This window comes from Paramisgurnus dabryanus, chromosome 1 (assembly GCF_030506205.2).
Source record: "Paramisgurnus dabryanus chromosome 1, PD_genome_1.1, whole genome shotgun sequence".
NCBI lineage: Eukaryota > Metazoa > Chordata > Actinopteri > Cypriniformes > Cobitidae > Paramisgurnus > Paramisgurnus dabryanus.
This window is the reverse complement of record NC_133337.1, coordinates 49,637,394-49,660,266: the sequence shown is the minus strand read 5'-3', so window position 1 is coordinate 49,660,266 and position 22,873 is coordinate 49,637,394. Positions and strand designations below refer to the sequence as shown.

Genomic DNA, 22,873 nt, shown 5'->3' with positions numbered 1-22,873 from the left:
CAGCTTTTGAAATGGTCCTATGGGGAACCTGACTTTTCCATCTGGACCAAATGTGCACTTACTGTAAAAGGGATGGCAAATAGCAACAGATTGAATTATTTTAAATGTCCCAAAATTAAAATGGGATATTTTAAGAAACAAAAAAAGTTTTTATTTAATTTACGAATAACATTTTGTTATGCTGTGCAGTATCTGGCATCTGTCCAAGGACACTTTTCAATATAAACCTGACCTCAATCTTAACCTCCTTCTCACATACCTAGCTTGTTGTCTTGGTTTCACCCTTTACCCCAATCGCCTCAGGCTTGATCCAGAGCAACTGCATTAGCTAAATGAAATCCTTCATGACGTGCTGTCAAGGCAACAACCCAAACCTCTCAAGTCTATCGTCTAGCCACGCCCAACCAAGCCTCTATACCCACCCCCAGCCGTTAAAACACTCCCATTTGAAACCAAATGCGCGCCCCTCATGATAAAATTCAAGAGGGATAAGTTATGAGAAAGGAGCGCGTGAACAGGGCATCATCTGGATTTATCAGTTATCAGGGCGTAAAGACATTGTTCAGTAACATCTCATGACTTAAGAATAATATCGACTGCATACCTCTTTGAACTTTGCAACCTGCTGGATGCGCGAAATTTTAAACTTTGCGTTTGGGCACCGGTGACATCTTCAAGTTTTACGCGATGCTTTTTTGATTGTTTTCCTGTGTTTGGCATTGTGGAACTGACTAAGGACTGGAACAATTCGTTATTCTCTAGTTAAGAAAATTCTTCATTCATCATTTTTTACGGAGTTTACTTTTAGTTCAGGTAAGGATTTGTTGTCAATTATTTGTTGTCAATTATTTGCTGCTTTGATGTTGTGGAATATTTACGTCAACGTTTCTGTTATATATTTCAACCTATTTGATCGTACACTTGTAAAAAAACATATTACATTTGTTTGTTAACAAAAATATACACAAATGCATGCACGCGGTTTGGGAACGGATACGTTTTCTCCATTACGCGCGCTACCCAGTGTATGGTTCAGCAAATTTAGGCGTGTTTTAAAATCTAACCTAAAGTATTTTAATGCTAGGGGTCCTGTCCTGGTTTTCAATCGAGCAGGGTCACAAGAACAGCTGTTTTGACAACGTAAAGGACTAATATTTGGTTACCATTGTGATAAAGAAGAATGATCCTCAGATGTCATCATGCTTGGTTGGCACTTTGGCTTCTGTGCGTCTCCGTGAAAACGCAAGGTAATACTTTAAAGTTTCGTTTCTCCTTTATACATTTTTTAAGTTTTTATAATGAACTTTTAGACTCAACAAACATGTGCATATGCGTATGTTACTGTAATCATACTGGCTACAGCCCCAAAGATTTTGTATCTAGTAAGCCAATAATGTCTTTAAAATGCAGAACACATAAAAGTTGCATGAATGCTCTGAATAAAATGTGTGCATAATGTGCCAAATGTAAAATCTCCCCTTTCCAGATGCACAGCTGGAAGATGAAACAGTTTTTGACTTATTTGACACCAGTGGGATCACACGCAAAACTATCGGTGTGAAACTTTTCAAGGGTCTGGACAGCGATTCTCCAGCATATCGCTTCATCCGCTTCGACCAGCTGCCCTCTGTCAGCACTGCAGCCCTTCAACAACTTCTTAAGCAGATACAAAACAACGAAGGCTTCATTCTGACAGCTACCCTGCGCCAGGATCGCACGTCCCGCGGCACCATCCTCTCACTGGAGGGCCCTGGAGAGCGCAGACAGTTTGAAGTGGTTTCAGATGGCCGAACCAACACTCTAGATTTGGTGTACTGGTGGGCCGATGGCTCGCGAAACGTGATTTCTTTTGAGGATGTAGACCTTTCGGATTCACAGTGGAAAAATGTAACGCTTCATGTGCACGGAGAGACAGCAACATTGTACATTGGCTGCAATCTCATTGATAGTTTCATTCTTGATGAACCTTTCTATGAGCACCTTAGTGCCACAGGGGGACATATGTTCGTGGCCAAAGGGGCCACCCGAGAAAGCCATTTTAGGGTACGTCCAATTCCACACACTGTATACTGCATGCATTTAGGACACAAGCCACCAAGACATCAAGTATAGACTATGTAATGGTGACTAATCCATTATTACATCTAGCCAAATGTACAATTTAGTCAGTATTAGTAGTAGTAGGGAATGCCAAGCAAGCTTCTTGAGTAATAAATTATAGCTAGTTCTCCAGTGTTCTGTAAAACCTACTCTAAAAACTTCCCAGTCGTGGGAGATGTATGTGAACGGTTGAAATTGGCACAGGAAGCTGACAGCTGCTGTTGTTTCTTCCAGGGTTTACTGCAGAATGTACGTTTTATCTTTGACACCCCACTTGAGGACATTCTGGAGAATAGTGGATGTACTCTCGGAAGCCCAGGTAGGAGGGACTTGTGAGTCTTAACATTCTTTCAACACTTTAAGACAGCCAACTAAAAAAGGCTCCAGAAAATCAAAGTTTTGGAATTGAGATGACCTTTCTGATTAATGGAAACTGCTGTGAAAACAAAACATCTGGAGTAATGATAATTCTGTCATTATTTTTCCTGTCTAATATAATTTGCTTTCGTCTGAAAAGAGGACTTTTTGAAGAATATCTTATTTTTTCACATAGCACGTCAAGCTCCAAAATGACAAAACGCAACATATAAGTATTACAGTAGTCCATAAGTCTAATGTCAAGGGGTCTGAAACCATACAAAAGCTTTATTGATGATCTGAACAGAGTTTAAATCATTATATACAGAGAATGTTTAACTGTTTTCAGAAAAAAAGTCATGTTTTAGTCACAAAATATTTAATTAATTCAATATTTAATTAATTAAATTATTTTCCGCTTTTTTCGTACCATTGAGCACAAATGTCTTTTTCGTGTCAGTCAACACAAATTTCTACAAATAGTTTTTCGTGTTTGTGGCACGACTTTCTTTTTCGTGTCATTTTATGTATTGTTTTCTCATTATTCATTCCTATTTTTTTACCATTGTCGCTTGGGGTTGGGGTAAGACTGACTTTTTGTTACATTTCAGACATCCTAACCAAAAACCCAACCCTAACCCCAACTCCAAGCGAGAATATTTTTTAAATTGGAAGAACAACATGTAGAAATCAATACATAAAAGTACATTCTTACCCAAACCCCAACTTTAACCCCAAAAGTTGTGCCACGAACACAAAATTTTTTTTATAGAAATTTCATTTTGACTGACACAAAAAAGACTCGTGTCCATGAACACAAATAAATTAATCAAATATTTCGTGACTATAACATGACTTGCCATGAGATTGGGTTGATTCAGACCGATTTGAAAACTGGATGGATTGCATTTTTAAATGGATCTATGTAACCTCTTAAATTTTGCCCCACGCCCTGTGAATTTCCCCGCTGAAGTGATAAAATCTCTATTGTGCACTGCTAAATATTGTATGTTCGGTTTTTCCAAAGTAAATGTCAGCTTGAAGTAGTTTTTATGGCTTTGGTAGGAATCGGTTATTCAGCCCAACTGGAGGCTTTTGACATTCCCTGCTCAAAGGGAAGGATTTTGGGTTCTGACAATTAGCTTCATAAATAAACATGCTTAGAGGGCTCACTCTTGTGGAGACCTGAACAAACCTGACTGTCACTAGTGGCTTGAATTTGCATTTGCTGCAACTTTGTTGAAACAGACCATTTATCCATCCATCCAGTGTGCCTTTCTATGGACTGTTTCAGCGACAAGAACATAAACAAACGGCTTTTTTGGATCAAACTTCAAAAGATCCGGGTAGACTTCCGTAAAGAATCGATAACAGCAGAGTATCACCTACTACACTGAGCTTATGTTACTGTGTAAAGTGAATGTATACAATGTTAGCCACAGATCCTTAAATAAGTGCCAAACCTTTCTTTGCACAGCGACGATCCATGCTCGCTCCTAGCAAGCAAAAACCGAGACGTTGAAATGATGGCTAACTATAGACCCAATGTAGTCTGGCTATGAGTATCACACTTCTACCCTAAATAACCTTGAGTTTGGTTATATGCCAGTTTTGCCAAAATAACTTGAAGATGTGTGATATTCCAACATGTATGCACACTCAACAGGTGTTTAAGGTGTTTGGTTTCATTTGTTTTAAACATATACTTTTCCTCAATTCTTGGGCTATGGTAGACGTCTATTAGACTTTTCACTTTTTAGCCAAAATTGCTTGCTGGGCTGTCTCCCATCATCTTTAGGAATCCAAAACATTTTTATTTTTGACAAGGTATTTGTTACAGAGGTCAGTTTAGTCACTAGCCAAACCAATAAACAAACATAGACCAGACGTTGACTTCGAACCAGGCGCTTAACCGTGATAACGCGCATGTTTGAAGAAAACGCCTACAGTTGGGCATAAACATTAAAAACTTTTTCATTTTCTCTTCTGGTGTTGCATAGAAGAAAGTTACATACATTCAGTAAAATTAAGGTGCTACATGATGCCATGGAAGAATCATTTTTGGCTGTACGGTCCCATGTCAACAGGTTTGAAAAGAGCCAATCTCTTTCAAAAAGGTTGTTTTAATGGATAAAAGTTCATTAGACTACACAAAGATAAAAAATAAATGTTTTTTGTTTTAAGATGTCTTGACCAAATTGTTCTTTGATGAACCAAAGATGGTTCTTCCATTGCATTGCTCAAATTTGTACCCTTTAAGATTGATATACTGTGTCTTTGTAATTGTAAGTGTTATTGTGACTATACTGCATGTCTATACTCACCTGAAAGCAAAGGGATCACGTGTGAGGTTAAATAGATGGGTCAGTAGGTCATAAGGCCAATGAAGGAGGAGAAGAGCGGCGTTGATGTTAAACATGAATGCAACCAACACACGCTCGCACTCCTATGTACACACACTGCCGCTGGAGCATTAAATGAGTTCCACAGATATAAAAACATTGTATAAAGGAACGTAGACCAAGACTTACAAACCTTTTAAGTGAGCATGTTTAGCAGATATCTACGTGTCATTTATCTAAAAATAATGTTAAGTGGGCAATTTCACCCTACAGCCCCACCCAGACTTATATTATATTAAACTGCGTACCTAAAAATAACTTCAAAAATGTTTGCTTCAGAAGACGGGAACCATGAATTGCTGAGATAGATCTGTGTGCCTAGAAATAGCTTGCGGTTGCATGCGTGTTACATCACAGGAGCCCTTGAAACGTTTTAATTTGGCTTTCTATTACATCTTAAAGCGTCTGAGCGTCGTGTATTAAGAGGCTTTATTGCAAACAGGTCTAGTCGTCATGCTGTGAAAACTCCCCTACCGATGTACAAGTCTGCATTCTTAGGCTCTTGCCTTCAACTGTGCACATGCCAATGCCTCCCTGTCCCCACTTTAAATCACTGCCAGAGATGACTACAGTGTTTTTTAATGATTCTCTTGTTCATTGTTTTTAGATGTTGTTCTAGCTGCAAAAAAATTGCAAAAATGGTCCCTAGCTGTCACTGGGATGGCACAGTTTCAGAAAGTATATCTTTGCACCTATAGAGTAAATATTAGTATCTCATATTAATGCATATTGGTACCAAAGAGTGCATATGAATACCTCAAATGTATCTAAATGGCACATATTTTTATAGGCTAGTGGACCAGTGACAGCTCGGGACCAATTTTTTCTGACAATGCACTGTATCTTTTCTTATAACAGTCATTTGTAAAAAATAAGGAATAGCCACGAAGACCAATGTGGCGATAAATAACAGTTAACTTGGTATGAAGTGTCTAGTTTTATAATGTAGACTGAAAAAAATTATTCATTCAATTTACTACATTTTTTTAAGGTAAGTGGTTGCAAGAAATTTATTTAAGCTACATTTAAACAAAAAAAGCAAATTAAAATGCAATAAAAAACTTTTGTTTAAATGTAGCTTAAATAAATTTCTTGCAACCACTTACCTTAAAAAATTTATTAAATTGAATGAATAATTTTTTTCAGTGTAAGGAATAATGTACAGTTAATGATCACTGACTAGTTTATCAGGACATGTAGGCCTTGTATCATTTATTTATTTTCAAAAAATGTTTATACTGTACAAAAAAAAAACATTTCAACCCATTGTTTCAACCCGGGTAAAATATGGACAAACCCAACCGATGGGTTAAATTAACTTTAAAATGGCCCACCATGGACATATCATGAAAATCTGACTTTTTGCATTTTTAGGTGTTATAAGTGTTTGTATCAACCTAAAACCAAGTAACTTAGTTTTTTAAACCATTCTCTGCAAGCATGTGAAAAATAGGTCATTGCAATGTAGCTCCCCTTGTGATGTCAGAAGGGGATAATAGTATCGCCCATTAATCTGCACAATCCAACCACTGCGCACCCAAAAATGGCACATATTCTATATAATATTTTCAACTAGAACTTCACATATGTACTCTGGGGACACCAAAGATTTATTTGACTTAAAAAAGTCTTGTGAAATGTCCCGTTTAAAAAAAATTGGGTTGAAATTAACCCAGCATAAGTTTGTGTAAAACCAGAGGGTTTTTATCCATATTTTACTTAACAGTGGGTTGAAACAACACAACAACAAGGCAGAGTGTTATAAGAAGATTATTTTTATAATCACTTATTAGAATCCGGCAATGGAAATTTCTATGTGTTGTACAGCATCACCTTGCAAATCTAACAAAAATGACTGTTGTCCTATAGCTGTTCATTTATTAACCATACGTTACAAAATCTAATTTAAATCTGTTCTGCCTTTTCCCAGGGGATGAAAATGTAGAAAATGTAGTCAGTGAGAGTGCCGAATTGGTGGACGTTCCATCATCCATTGCCACCAATGTGATTGGCCAGAACACAGATGTGCCAGCGACCAGCTCTTCAGAACTGATGTGCGAACGTTCTTGTGAGGAACTGGCCAACCTCTTCCAGGAGCTCAAGGGTCTAAGAGTTGTTGTTAGCAACCTCATAGATGGCTTGCAGAAAGTGGTGAGTTTAAGTGTTGAAAAATACTCTGTAAAATCTAGATCTGTCAGACTTTGTTGTCTTTGTCATGTCAAATAGTAACTGAAGGAGTGTACTGTATTTGAGAGGTAAAATGTGTTCCTGCTTTTGGCATTGATGACAGTATGTCAGGTTTTACCCAGGGTCAGAGTCTGTGAAATCCAGGCTAAAGTCTAATTTTGAGACCTGGAGCATCAAAATTTGATGTCAGACATTGATTTCAATTAGGGATGCACCGATAGGATTTTTTTGGGCCGATACCGATTAAACAGACAACTTCTGGCCGATACCGATGCCGATACCGATATTTAACACTTGTATACAATACTATACAGTTGGTCTATTAACTAGTTTATTTCTGCATCAAATTATTTTACTGAACATGGATTGGATCTAATTAACATTCAACTAACCAACATAATGAAAGAGGCACAAACTAAGCTAAAACAAATATAATAAGACAGCATGACAACCTTCAAAGGTGGTTTTTGCTATTTAGCATTTATGTTATTAACAACATTAACTCATTTTTTACATATAATGGATTTCTTTATGCAGTTAATTAATAAACAATCGGTATCGGCCTTTCTCGTGCTATTGCCGATATGCCGATGGTTTTAAATTCATCAAAAATCGGCTGATAAATATCGTCGGCCGATACATCGGTGCATCACTAATTTCAATTTTAAGGAAATCAAGGTTATATTTTCACAGAATGCTCTTTACATTATGTAGGATAATTTTATGTAGAAAACAGTGACTTTAGTTGGGTTTTCACAGACTGAGTTATAAATGGGATTAAGCCATACCTAGACATCCCTGAACACACAAGTACTATAAATAAGATATGGAAAAATGTTTCATAAACCAAAAATCTGATTGTTGATATAAACTGATTTTTTTCAAATGGTAAACAAACCAAAAGTCACTGCAGCAAAGTTTTTGTTGTTGTTTGTTTCTGGGCACATTAAAACTGTAATTGGACCGTAATTTGGTATCTGTCCACATACTGCTGGCAAGAATGTGAGCTCAGTAAACCCTACTCCAAAAAGCTTACTTCAGCAGTATTTTAAGTCATCATAGGCATCCTTCCAACATGAAGGCAGCTCCCAAAAATGGGCAATTTTATGAAGAATAAATAAGTAAATTCACTGAAAAATGAAAATTTGCTGGTAATTTACCCTTTGGCCATTCAGGATGTAGGTGACCTACTTTCTTTAGAAAAATCGTAAAGAAGATTTTTAGCTGAAATCGTGGTCCTTGGTGATTCATTAAATGCAAGTCCTTGGGTGCCAAAAAGCAGATACTGGCAACACAAAGCTTAATCCCAGCAGCAGTTTTTGGAAAATAACGCAAAACAATGACTCTGTGCAAGAAGCTGAACATTATTTACAACATTATAACCCATGGTAATCCATACCATGATGCAATCAGTCCATGCATGCATCATTAAGAAGGATGCTTTCCAAATGGCGTTTTTGCTCCCTGGAAAGGCACTGCGTGAAAGGAATGCTACATGGTCGGTCGTTTCAGATACGGAGAATATGGCGTTGTGATCCAGCTGCCAACTGACATACAACTGCCAATTTTGGATGTGATTGGGATTCAGTCGAAGTTCACTCATGCTTCAAAATTACCAACCTCAGTTTATCATAAGGAGCTTATCGGATTACTTGTATCTGTTTATGGGAATTTCAAAAACATAGGGGCTTGTGTACTTGCATTTTATGAGGACCACAACTTAAAATCTTTTTTACTGTTCTACTGGAGACGCAATATCATCTACCTCTTAGATAGCCTGAGGGTAAGTACCAGCAATTTTCCAGATTTAATCTGAAAAGACCTCGCTTTTCCCAAATAACTGTGTAAGCCAACACTGCATGTATACTTCACATTAAAGCAAGAATTCACAGAATGCATTGCAAAAAGTAAAGATGAAATACATGGCTAGACAATAGAGGTTTCCTCGTATTTTATTTGATAGTAAAAATAATCAATAAAAACCCAATAGCTATGCATGCAATATACAGTTTTTGAAATAAGCTTATGGCAAGTTATTTCGACTGCTGGTTTTGTCTGATTACTCAAAGATTTTCCATGCAGTGACATCCCATCCCCGCATAAAAATGAATTGTTGTGCAAGTTATTTCAAACTGAATTTTTCAGACCGAAGAAAACAACGCAATGAAAGAGGCACTAAATAAGATGCAGAATCCATCAGAGCAAAGCATGTGTTGGCAAGACGGGCGTTTGTTTGAAGATAAAGAGGATTGGATTGTGGATAGCTGCACTAAATGTACCTGCCAAGAGGGAAAAGTTGTCTGTCGTCAGATCTCCTGTCCTCCAGTGGCATGTGCCAATCCATCCTTCATCGATGGGGAATGTTGTCCGGTTTGCCTTCGTAAGTGGGTACACGAACGCAAATAAATACGGTTTTCCATTCATACGTTATCTTATGATGTTGTGTATATATCCTTATCCAGCTTTGGACAGTGATGACGGCTGGTCTCCGTGGTCAGAGTGGACACAGTGCACAGTTACTTGCGGAAGTGGAACCCAGCAGCGGGGTCGCTCTTGTGACGACACCAGCAATCCGTGTGCTGGACCATCGATTCAGACACGCAAGTGCAGTTTGGGGAAATGTGACCGGAGAGGTACAAGTACAACATTGTATGTGTTTTATTGACTTTTGGAGTTACATTGGCTCCCATTCACTTAGAATTGAAGATAAAGAGGTTCATTTACAGAGGAAAAAGTTATTGCTTTTTGATGCCGTTCTCTGTTGTGTTCATTTAAGTATCTGTTTCTTCTATAATTGCATAGGGGACATTAAAATAGAAACAAATGAGACAATTGTTAAAAAAACAATAAATACCCAATAAATGAGACCTGTTCTGTTTTGCACACAAAGTTCGTCAGGATGGAGGCTGGAGCTTATGGTCCCCCTGGTCCTCTTGTTCTGTGACATGCGGGGAGGGACTGATCACACGCATCCGCCACTGTAATTCTCCTGTACCACAAAGAGGCGGAAAGGACTGCGAAGGTGACGGACGAGAGACGCAGAGCTGTCAGACAGAGCCCTGCCCGAGTGAGTATAACGTCCCAAAAATTCTAAATCTAATCTAAAATTAGCCCAACCACACACGTTCACCCCGATGTTCAGATCTAAACTGGAAAAAGCATACCATCCATGATGTCATTTCTTCCAGGGCTTATATTATCATAAGGGCAGGGAGCGTACATAAATTGCTTGCAATTTAAATCTGGGGATTATGGGAAAGACACTTATGACAAGCCCAATGAAAGAGATTCACCACTGAGATACAGCAGATGAGTGGAAACTACTGAGATTTCTCCAATCAAAAGCCCTGAATGTTTAGGATTTTGCTTGCTTTTACTGCTTACAGTATTTAGTGCCAGGAGAGAGGTCTTTGTGCATTGTCCTCTGCTGATCCTGGGCATTTATGTGTTATTTCCACATTAGCAGACAAGAGCACAGAGTGCAAACTTTAGTATTGATGTTATTGCGTAACATAACATGAGGTTCAGATAAAATACAGAATTAATGATGAGGTAGTCAACTTTGATATTTATGGTTTTATTAGTTAGTTACATCAACAATTCTTTGAAAACTGCATTTAAATGATGTTATGTTGTGTTCTCTTAAAATGTTACGTTTATTTTTACTATGGCAGTTACTTAAATTGTGCAATGACACAATAAAACTGACTAATGATCTGTTTATATAAATACAAAGCTAAATAACAAGCAGAAGGACTGTTTCGCATCAAAAATGTTATTAGGAACTTTACATTATTCAAATGTATAAACATAATTTTTTGTTGCTACACTTTCATACTAAGGGCCCTATTTTAACGATCTGAAACGCAAGTGCGAAGCGCAAAGCGCAAGTGACTTTGTGGGCGGATCTTGTGCGCTGTTGCTATTTTCCCGGCGGGAGAAATAACTCTTGCGCCAGGAGCAAATTAATAAGGGGTTGGTCTGAAGTAGGTTCATTATTCATAGGTGTGGTTTGGGCGTAACGTCAAATAAACCAATCAGAACGTCATCCAACATTCCCTTTAAACGCAAGGGCGCAAGTTCCATGGCGGGTTGCTATTATTATGACGCATTTACCAGGCACACGCCAGGAGCGGTTCACAGCCGAGGAGACCGACGTTCTTGTAAGAGCAGTCAAAGACAGAGAAGTTGTTTTGTATGGGGATGGGAGAAACCCGCCCAAATCAGCATCGGTTAAACAGGCGTGGGAGGAAATAGCCACAATTGTCTCATCAGATGGCATCCCCAGGACGTTGCGCCAAGCACTACAAAGATGTCAGGAGACAGGGGAATCCCAAGCTTGCCAGCATAAATCGGGGAGGTGGATCTGCCTCTACACAGGACCTGACGCCAGCAGAGGACATTGCTGCGTCCACCCTTACCGCTGAAAGCCAAGAAACGCAAGCAGTCCAACCCCAAAGTACTCTTACAAATGAAGTTCACATAAATTAAGGTTTCTTATGAAAACATTTTAATTATTCTTTACATTAAATAAACGTAATACACCCACACAATAAACTTATGAAAATATTTTAATCGTTATTTGCATGAGAATTTTTTAACGCAGCCACACAAAATAAATAAAAACTATCACCACAATGCTCACCACTATGATTCCCCTTATCTCATGTGGTAATATTTTTTAGTGTAACAATTTATGATTTTCAAAAATAACTGTTGCATCTGTGTAGATTAGATTGTAGATACATTATGGTCAAGCATGCGCCCTTAAAATAGCAAAATGAACAACGCGCAACGCGCCACTGACTTTAGACTAGTTTTTTCTGATCAGTGGCGCAATTGTTTTTGAAACTGCAAAATAGCATCAGGGATGGTTTGCGCCGGAACACGCCTCCTTTTTTGCGCTGAACCGCCCAGGGAGCGCAATTTCATTCTCTAGTTTGTCGACGTGCGTCTGTGGAGGGAAAAACCCGCTGTGGGCCGGTGCAAAATACGAATGATACATACGTCACTATAAAGTCAATTGCGCTGGGTGCAAGATAGGGCCCAAAAGGTACAAGAAGGTAAAAAAGTTGTGACTGGGGTGGTACCTTTTCAAAAAGTACCGTATTTGCCGGACTATATGTCGCACTTTTTTCATAGTTTGGCAGGTCCTGGAACTTTCAGCCGATCTCCAGGTCTGGCGGTACCACTTTTAGCATAGCTTAGCATAATCCATTGAATCTGATTAGACGATTAGCATCGCGCTCAAAAAAGCCCAGAGTTTCAATATTTTTCCTATTTAAAACTTGACTCTTCTGTAGTTACATCGTGTACTAAGACCGACAGAAAATTAAAAGTTGCGATTTTCTAGGCCGATATGGCTAGGATCTATACTCCCATTCCGGCGTAACAATCAAGGACTTTGCTGCTGTGACATGGCTGCAACAGGCGCAATATGTTACCCAGCGCACGAAAAAAGTCCCTTCAGTAACTTTTAAAAGGTTCTGCGGATGTTAATGGAACCATACAGGTTCTTCTATAGCAGCATCTTTATTTTTTAATAAAAGAGTGAATGTGGGGTCACTAATGCACAGGACCTTACATTGCATATCTGTGTAGCTGATGGTGGCTGGGGTCCATGGTCTCCTTGGGCAACATGTACGGCAACATGTGGCGGTGGCCTTAAGAGCCGCGTTCGAGAGTGTAACAGCCCTGCCCCACAGCACGGAGGAAGGAAATGTCTTGGAGACTCCAATGAGAACGAAGTATGCAACCGACAGGAGTGCCCTATTGGTAGGAAATACTGTACAAACACCATTAAATTATATAAACTTCTGAAATCTCTATATTGGGGGGTCCTTGGGGTTGGGGAAAGAAATGAATAATGAATAATATGTGGTTAGAATTTCACACAAAGACACAGTTGTGTAAAGTGTTACGTTGATATTTACAGATGGTTGTCTTTCAAACCCTTGCTTTGCTGGAGTTGAGTGCAGCACAGCTATTGGTGGATCCTGGGAATGTGGTCCCTGCCCTAATGGTTACCGTGGTAACGGGACTTTCTGTGAAGATGTCAATGAGGTACAAACTGATACCAGATTGATTATATCAGAATAAAAGTCTTAAACTAGTGACAGAGGGAAGACAAATCTAAAAGACTTGGACTCCCTATTCTTCGGAAAATGTGATGACTGACTATCTCTATACTAACTGACTACCCTAATCCAAAATTCCTCCTGTCTTTCTGTCTCTGTGTTGCGGTGCGCAGTGTGATATGGTGTCAGATCTGTGTTATAAGGTGGGTGGCCTACAGCAATGTGTAAACACAGACCCTGGATTCCACTGTCTTCCCTGCCCCCCGAGATACAAAGGGACTCAGCCCTACGGCATGGGAGTCGAGTCTGCTAAAACCAACAAACAGGTCAATCACGTGTGCACATCTCAAATACCACCCAGCAGATACCTTTTTAGTTATGCTGGTTCGGGTTCACCTGTGTTTAAAACCGTTTCTTCTTCATGAATAGGTGTGTGAACCCTACAACCCCTGCAAGGACAACAGCCACAGTTGCCACAAGTATGCAGAATGCATCTTCCTTACTCACTTCAGCGACCCTATGTACAAGTGCGAGTGTCGTATCGGTTACGCCGGTGATGGTATTATATGCGGAGAGGACTTTGATCTGGATGGATGGCCCAACCAGGATCTTGTGTGTGGAGCCAATGCCACCTACCACTGCAAAAAGGTATTGCATAATCAAATTTTGAAGTATTATTTATTAAAAAAGCTAGCAAAAGTAATAATTTTAGTTAACATTGACAATGTTTGCTCCTTTGTACAAATGATCGGATTTCCTGGCTTCTCAGAGTTTACTTTTCACTCACCTTTTATTGCTTATAACATAGGACTAATTTGTAATAAAAGCAATTGTTAAATTAGCATTTTCACCAGTGGTTTAAGGGATTTGGACCCCAGTGTGTTAACAACAAATTTTCCCATCAGTGCTAACAGAAGAGCGGACTGTTTTGTAGAGTCTCTTTGGCTGAACATTTGTTTTAATTTAATGTGAGCCAGACCTTAATGTTTAGCTATGATCTGGTGACTGCTATGAGGAGGTTGCTAAGAAAAATAAAACGGAAAGAAATATAGCTTAGCCTTAATAAAGCCCACAGGACAATGGCATCAAGTCAGGCGTAGGCCCAAAGATCATAAAAATAGAGGACTGTTTTGATTTGGCTGAATGTTTACTTTCTATTGTGCCTTTTGGAATCGTATATTTTATATCCCTTAAATATCTCAGCGGTTACGTTTTTTTTAGCAAGGGAGGGGGACACAAATGAAGTAATTACATCATTCTTCTCCTCTGATGGATCATTGCTTTATTATGTCACGATACAGCACGGAGAAAAACCAGGACCAGAATCTGCAAGACATCACAGTGCCGAAGCCAAGCAAAAACCTATAGCAAAAGAATAAAAAAAGTGCACATCATAAATAAAGTAAAAACCGATAGAGTATTGAGAACTTCGTATGTGGTGGTTTTGGTATGGCACATCTGATATTTGTGGCCTTTATCGTTTATGTCTTTGTTAATCTCTCCAGGATAACTGCCCAACTCTTCCCAACTCCGGTCAGGAGGATTTTGATAATGATGGGCAGGGAGATGCTTGTGACAAAGATGATGATAATGATGAGATTGTGGATGAAAGGGTAAGACAGATCCAAGTTTATAACTATAATGTCTTCATGTTTAGCCTTGTGTGTGCTATTTAAATGAAACCATGTGTATACCTTCTTCCAGGACAATTGCCCTTTGATGTACAACCCCAGGCAGTATGATTACGACAAGGATGATGTTGGAGATCGCTGTGATAACTGCCCCTATGAACACAACCCAGCACAGACCGACACAGACAATAATGGGGAAGGGGACGCATGTGCTATTGATATAGATGGAGACGGTATAAAAGACAGATTTTTATTATATAGATTCTTTGATATTACGTTTCATGACTTATTAAGTCTACATTTCTGCTTTTAGAGGTTTTAAACGAACGAGACAACTGCCCTTACGTCTACAACACAGATCAGAAGGACACAGATTTGGATGGTGTTGGAGACCAGTGCGATAACTGCCCCTTAGTCCACAACCCTCAACAGGTCTGGCGAAATCCAGAAACCGGAATTATTTCTTTGTAAACATCCTAATAATTGTTTTAGTAATGCTATCTTCTTGTTTCGATAGACCGATGTAGATAACGATCTCGTTGGAGACCAGTGTGATAACAACCAGGACATAGATGAAGATGGACATCAAAATAACATGGACAACTGCCCTTACGTATCAAACGCTAACCAAGCCGACCACGATGGAGATGGGAAAGGAGACGCTTGCGATCACGATGATGATAATGATGGCATCCCGGATGATCGGGATAACTGCAGACTGGTTCCCAACAAGGACCAAGTGGACACTGATGGTAAACATTCAGTTACGCATAAACCATTTAAACATGCGCCAAATCTGTTGCTTGATTGGTAGAGCTTTGCGTTAGGAGTAGGGTTGCCGCGGTGACAGAATTTTCCCACCGGTTAATCGGCGTGTCACAAAGCCGGTGATCCCGGTTTCACCGTGTGGGAGGGGCTTATAAATGCGCATTCAGATGTGCACATTTTACTTTCACTTTTGAATTACGCAACTGTTTAAATGCAGTGCTTGGGTACGCTGCGTTAAATCGCGTATGAATTTGCATGCAATGCGAGTGCAACAGCTGGTTTAATTAAGTGCTTGAGTCAATGTGGGCAGGTAATTCTCAAAGAACCCGCCAGTCCCAAGCAGAGCAACCGGCTACTTCTCCATAAAGCGCGGCTTGAATGATGGGTTTATTATTTTTCTTGATGAAAAACACAACAACAAAAATGATCTCGCTTATATTAAACATCATATATGTATATTATAACAAAAACGAGTAAGCACGCGGCTTCTGTCATCATCTGGTCAGTCAGCTCGTCTCGCAAACTCTGAAAGAAATAAATGAAATCTGACACCTGCGGCTGCTCTGTGACGTGATGCGCGTTCAGCTCCGCTAAATTCAGACAACAGACACATTCAGTTGTAAGTGTGTCTGCTCTCTCTAACGAAACTAAATGATTTAATTACACGAAAATATCAAAACGACGGTGAAAGACGGTGTCGCGGTGGGCAAGTGATCTAACCGGTGAGAGGCTGAAGCACCGGTTATCACCGTTTCACCGACTATCGCGGCAAGCCTAGTTAGGAGTGCAATGGTCATAGGTTCAATTAGGAAGGAACATACATGTGACCATGGACCACAAAACCTCAAAAAAGTCTCAAGTCGCATAGGTATATTGATAGTAAAAGCCAAAAATACATTGTATGGGTCAAAATTATTGATTTTTCTTTTCCTGTATGCCAAAAATCATTAGGATGTTAAGTAAAGATCAACTTTATTTTTGTGAGTGGCTGCCATTGCTAATGACTTAATTACTTAAAAATAAGACTCTGGTAACACTTTACTTGAAGGGGTGTTCATAAGACTGAGATGACACCTTCATAATCATGATATGACACAGGTCATGAACATGAAGGAGATTTTCACATTTTCACATGCACATTTATGACAACTGTCATTAAGAGTCATTTGTTCCATTATATCATTTTTAATGCGAAGATGACATTGTTTGAGATGTCTTTGTTATGACAACTTGACATAAACCAATACATTATAACTTGTCATAAATCTGTCATAAACATGACATAGAAGAATAATTATCAAACGTAAGAAACTACATAGCTTTATGGGTGAACATTACATTAAACATTTATGTCATAAAAAGTGTTTATACTATGTAAAATAATTTTAAATACCTTGACAAAATGCAACAGACACGTCAAAATATTATACTTAATTCGATGTATGTGCACCATACATAAAAAACTGACAACTAACAGAACTTGTTCTTCCTCACATAGAGGGTTCTGAAATTTTCTGACAAAAAACTAACAAAACATTTCATGAATTTAAATTAATGTAATTAACTTTGCAGTGATATGGACCCAACACTGCATGACTTAACTTATTATTGTACAGTTTTCATTTAATTTGATGTAAATCGGTCTCCAAATCCAATAAAATATAATTTTATACATTTTAATGTTATTATTATTGGATGATTGATTTTATTTGTTAAACACATAGAGGAAACTTAAAAAAACCATTATGAACTAAAGAATATTCATGATGTTGTTATAAAACTATTTGACAGAGTATTAACACTTAATCGCATTTTAATGTCAAATTATATTTGTACCACTGTAGTTGAGGTCAAGAAAAATATTCATGACGCTGTTATAAAACTATATGACAGAGTATTAACACTTAATGACATTTTAATGACAAATTTAATTTGTATCACTGGTAAAAAGTGGTCAGTTATGTTGTCTTGGTAATGTCTAATTGTCATGACAAGTTATGATGTATTTGTTAATGTCAAGTTTTCATAACAAAGACGTCTCAAACAGTGTCATCTTTGCATTAAAAATGACATAATTGAACGAATGACACTTCATGACAGTTGTCATAAATGGGCAAAAAATCTCCTGTCATGAACCCCTTCAAGTAAAGTGTTACCGACTTTCTCAATATTTTGATTTTTTTTGCACCCTCGGATTCATGATTTTGTTATTTTATCCTTAACTTTCAAATAGTATCCTATCCTATCAAACCTAACCCTAACCTAACCCTAACCACCAATGCAAAGTTTATTTAATCAGCTTTCAGGTGATGTATACATTTTACTTAAAAGATTGACCCTTGTGTCTGGTTTTGTGGTCCAGGGTCACAAATACATTTAGGAGACGTTTTAGTCCCTTCGGATAAAAACATCTGCCAAAAGCAATAGTTACCAAAAAGGAAAAATCCTTATCACTTACTTCAAACCTGTATGACTTCATTTTGTGGGACACAAAGAAGAAATAAAAAATAAATTGGTCACTTTCAAGCACCATAAAACCTTAGCTTTCAGTCTGTTTCGCACACAAAGACATATATCTTAAGAAGACATGGAATGTAGTGCACTTGCCATATGGACCTTTTATATGAAGCTTTAATGCTGTTTCTGTGTCCTTTTAAGTTAGACAGGTTTGGCTCAAAGTAAATTATGACAGAATTAGCATTTCCATTGAACTATTCAAATGCAATCTGTGCCTATATATTAGCTTTGACTTTATCATTGACCTCAGTGTAAAGAATGTGTTTAGTAGGTTTGATGAATGATATCTGGCACTGAAGCATCATATGAACAATCTCTCTGCAGATCCTCAAGCGATAAACATCGAAAATTTTCCTTTGGACTTCCCGCACCTGTTTAATGCACAATCCTGCTTTCAATTTCTGTGTCGTGCAAACCTCTATTGTTTTGGACTTATTTTCTAGACATATTTTCTATGAGTGAGGACCTTCCAAAAATCTGTTGAATAAAAAGAAAAATCAAAGAGAAGGCAGATAAGAGATACAAAACTTTCTCGCTGGCATACGAAACGCAGAAGAGTTGCACAACGGAGTGGTTGTCTGTGTCTTTTATTGTTTTATGAGGTATTTTAGACATAGATACACAAAGTTTGATGTTACGCCTCATTGGATGAATACTGTAAGTTCTCTGTTGTCAGGCCATGCAGACAGCTTGGGCTTTCCTCTATAAAGTGGATTTGAAATTTAAGTAGGGTAAAATTGACCTTGGCATTCCAAAGGATGCTCAGCGTCTCTCACAGTCTTTAAGTGTTAGCTGAAGCCGTCACAGTCTAAGGGGTGTATGGAGACCTTTGAGTTGTTTTTGGCTTGGAGAGCAAAACCCAAAGGAAAGGTGTTGTTTTGCATCTTTCCAAAAAGAAAAATACCTCTTAGTGACGACTAACACTAATGCCAGCAGCATCACATGCCAATTTTCCAGGTCAGGGTGTTTTAAGTAATTTTATAAAGAGGATTTATTAAAAAGGTATAAGGTATAGGTTCATACAACTGCATACGCATGGATCCATGTTCTCATTCTGTTTACCCCAAATTCTGACTCTACCATCTGAATGTCTTAACAGAAATCGATTCTCTTCATCTGTCCAATTTTGGTGAGCTTGTGCAAACTGTAGCCCCTCCTATTTGTAGTGGAGATGAGTGATACCCGGTGGGGTCTTCTACTGTTGTAGCCCATCCGCCTCAAGGTTATGCGTGTTGTGGCTTCACAAATGCTTTGCTGCATACCTCGGTTGTAATGAGTGGTTATTTTAGTCAAAGTTGCTCTTCTATCAGCTTGAATCAGTCAGCTCATTCTCCTCTGACCTCTAGCACCATCAAGCCATTTTCACCCACAGGACTGCCGCATACTGGATGTTTTTTTTTCCTTTTTACACTATTCTTTGTAACCTCTAGAAATGGTTGAGCTTATCTCTAGCAAAACACCATACGGGTTGGTATAACTTTCTTACATTTTACATTTTAGGTGATGGTCGAGGTGATGCCTGCGAGAACGATTTTGACAATGACAACGTTCCAGACATCTTTGATGTGTGTCCTGAAAACAGTGGCATCAGCGTCACAGACTTTCGGAGGTTCCAGATGGTTCACCTTGATCCCAAGGGCACCACGCAGATCGATCCCAACTGGGTGGTTCGAAACCAGGGTAAAGAGCTCGTGCAGACTGCCAACTCCGACCCTGGTATTGCAGTGGGTAAGTAATCTAGTAAATTTCCATAGTAGCCTATGGTAAAAGGTGCCAATGTTGATTTTGGGTCTAAATCTTCCCACAGGCTTCGATGAGTTCAACTCGGTGGATTTCAGTGGCACCTTCTACGTGAATACAGACCGGGATGATGACTATGCAGGTTTCGTGTTTGGATACCAGTCTAGCAGACGGTTTTACGTAGTGATGTGGAAACAGATCACACAGACCTACTGGGAAGAAAAGCCATCCAAAGCGTTTGGCATCTCCGGTGTGTCGCTCAAGGTTGTCAATTCCACCACAGGAACTGGGGAAAACCTACGCAATGCTTTATGGCACACAGGCAACACAAAACAACAGGTGAACGTTCCCATCAATTTTTTTACTGTATTTTTAGGTCATTGCAAGCAATAAACTCTCCAGTGAATTCAAATGATACATTGCATTGCTCTGAAATAGCACTTTAAATGATGGATGACTTTATTATGCATCATTTAGGTGCGCACTCTGTGGCACGACCCAAAGAACATCGGCTGGAAAGACTTCACTGCCTACCGCTGGCATCTCATCCACAGACCAAAGACTGGATTTATTAGGTATAGACCGGTTTGGTTTTATTTTTATACACATTTATGTTTTTTGTAATTATACTCAGTGCCTTCCTATATTTTTTTCAGAGTTGTTGTGTATGAAGGCAAGCAGATAATGGCAGATTCTGGTCCCATTTATGACAAGACGTTTGGCGGCGGGAGACTTGGATTATTTGTTTTCTCCCAGGAGGCCGTCTTTTTCTCTGACCTCAAATATGAATGCAGAGGTAAACTATTTTTATATTTATTAAAATGATAAAATATTGTGTTCATCCTTTAATATTTCTCTTTTCTTTCTTTTTTGCAGATAATTGAGAAAACGGCGTATTTCTTCTCGTCAAATTGGATCAACGCAGTGCCTTAGTGAAATGAAAATTGAGACTAGTGACTATACAGTATGAGAGGAATACTTACATCCAAAACTACAAGTGCCTTTAAGAAGTGATCATGCATTGCTGGGACAACACAGCAGAAATTAAAGTCCAGACAACAACATTCCTTAAAACTCTTAATAGTTAATTGTTGCACAAATAATCTTTGTAATGTCACAATGATTCCTGCCATCTTGAATATAAACCCAAGCACTTTTGTTACGGGTTTATAGTTTTGCATTTCACATTATTTAGTCTTTTATATGTTTTTCTAGTCACTCTTATTGAGAGAAATTTCAAGCAATAGTTTTGTGTTTGTTGCGTGCCTTTAGGGGAGATGTATCATATTAAGACTTTCACCTCTATCTACTGTAACTTATTTGTCTTTTTCTGTGCGAGTTTATTAGTTAACATTTCTTTTGTTTTTCCTTTTGCTGACAATTTGTAAATACTTATTTATTTGTTTACAAGATGTTGATCATATTGCATTCATGAATATAATACAGTAAGTCTCATCATTGGTTATTACTGTATCTACAAGTAAATGTGACGAGGGAACGTTTAAAGTTAGTTTTTGTAGTGTTAAAATGAATTCGTTTTTATTAGCAATGTGTTTTCTGTATTATGTAGAAAATACAGTCAACGCTTAACATTGATGGCCCCAGTGACCCCAACAGCAGAGATTTACCATTGTTAACATGTATAATTCTGATAAACTAGTGTTGTGATCTCATTAAAGGGATAGTTCTCTCAAAAATGAAAATTATGTCATCTACTCACTCTCATGTTGTTAAAAATCTGTATAAATTTCTTTGTTCTGATGAACACAAAGGAAGATATTTTCAGAATATTTGTAACCGAACCATTCGTGGACCCCATTTACTTCCATATTATTATTTTTCCTACTATGAAAGTACAATGGGGTCCATGAACGGTTTGGTTACAAACATTCCTCAAAATGTCTTCCTTTGTGTTCATCAGAACAAAGAAATTTATACAGGTTTGTAACAACGAGAGTGAGTAAATGATACAGAATTTTCATTTTTGGGTGAACCATCCCTTTAATGCCTTAATTTTCAACCTTTAATTTATAAACAAAAAATAATCAACTTATATTTCTATACAAGTGAGAAGGGCAATTCAAGAAACTCCAGTTAGATATGTAGTACCAGTTATATTTTTAATGTGCTGATCATGAAATATATTTTATACCCCTCATTTACATGCTTGGAACCTAAACTTGTTTCATTTCCATTTATTCCAGTCACAGCACTTTATGAACGACTTTTTTAGATTGAACAATTACAGATTCATCTGCAGTTTACGGCTTGCTGCTAGTCACATTTCTTAGGAATCATACTTGTTTGTTTTAAATAACAAACAGTTGTTTGATATTCTCACAGTAATATGCTTTATCATGGCTAATATGTGATGAAATATCTTTTGTCAATAAAATTATATGCACAAAAATTATTCGATTTGTGATGTTTTTCATGCACTTCTAAATACAAATACCACAATGATAACCTCTACATATACATTAATCTATATTTGCTTATTTGGGAATATCCAAGGGTTCAGCCAAATCCCCAGAATCATTGTAGCTAATGCAATGGTGGCAGAATAACAAAGACATACAACATCAATTCTAATATGTGTTTATAAAGTTAGGAAATTATACACAAAGTCTTAACATGCAACTGTTACTCAAGCTCCCCTAGAGTTAAACATGTCATTTTTTACCGTTTTAAGAATCCATTCAGCCGATCTCGGGGTCTGGCGGTACCACTTTTAGCATAGCTTAGCATAATCCATTGAATCTGATTAGACCATTAGCATTGCACTTTCAAAAAATCCCAAAGAGTTTTGATATTTTTCCTATTTAAAACTTGACTCTTCTGTAGTTACATTGTGTACTAAGAATGATGGAAAATTAAAAGTTGCGATTTTCTAGGCAGATATGGCTAGGAACTATACTCTCATTCTGGCGCAATAATCAAGGACTTTCCTACCGTACCATGGCAGCAGCAGGTGCAATGATATTACGCACTGCTCGAAAATAATCCCCTGCTATAGAGGGTATGCATTAACGTCACTTTTCCCTATGACCACGCCTGAGCTCGCCCTGTTGAGTTGCAAAACATTCAACAAAAT

At 38.2% G+C, this 22,873-nt stretch overlaps 1 protein-coding gene across 2 annotated transcripts; it reads left to right on the top strand.

The window, feature by feature from the left end:
- Positions 1-534: 534 nt before the first annotated feature.
- Positions 535-22,192, top strand: thbs2b (thrombospondin 2b). 2 transcript variants are annotated; one of them, XM_065262455.2, is made up of 21 exons: positions 535-813; positions 1,111-1,247; positions 1,487-2,043; positions 2,335-2,419; positions 6,790-7,010; positions 9,192-9,426; positions 9,509-9,679; positions 9,937-10,113; positions 12,648-12,821; positions 12,982-13,109; positions 13,297-13,449; positions 13,553-13,771; positions 14,629-14,736; positions 14,828-14,987; positions 15,068-15,186; positions 15,272-15,506; positions 19,540-19,767; positions 19,847-20,118; positions 20,257-20,354; positions 20,436-20,575; positions 20,656-22,192. In XM_065262455.2, exons 2-21 carry the CDS (start codon positions 1,181-1,183, stop codon positions 20,661-20,663), a joined length of 3,555 nt encoding a protein of 1,184 aa, XP_065118527.2. In that variant the 5' UTR covers positions 535-813; positions 1,111-1,180; the 3' UTR covers positions 20,664-22,192. The 2 variants fall into 2 exon arrangements, with proteins under 2 accessions (XP_065118527.2, XP_065118526.2); XM_065262454.2 differs by having other exon boundaries at positions 1,085-1,247.
- Positions 22,193-22,873: the final 681 nt, after the last annotated feature.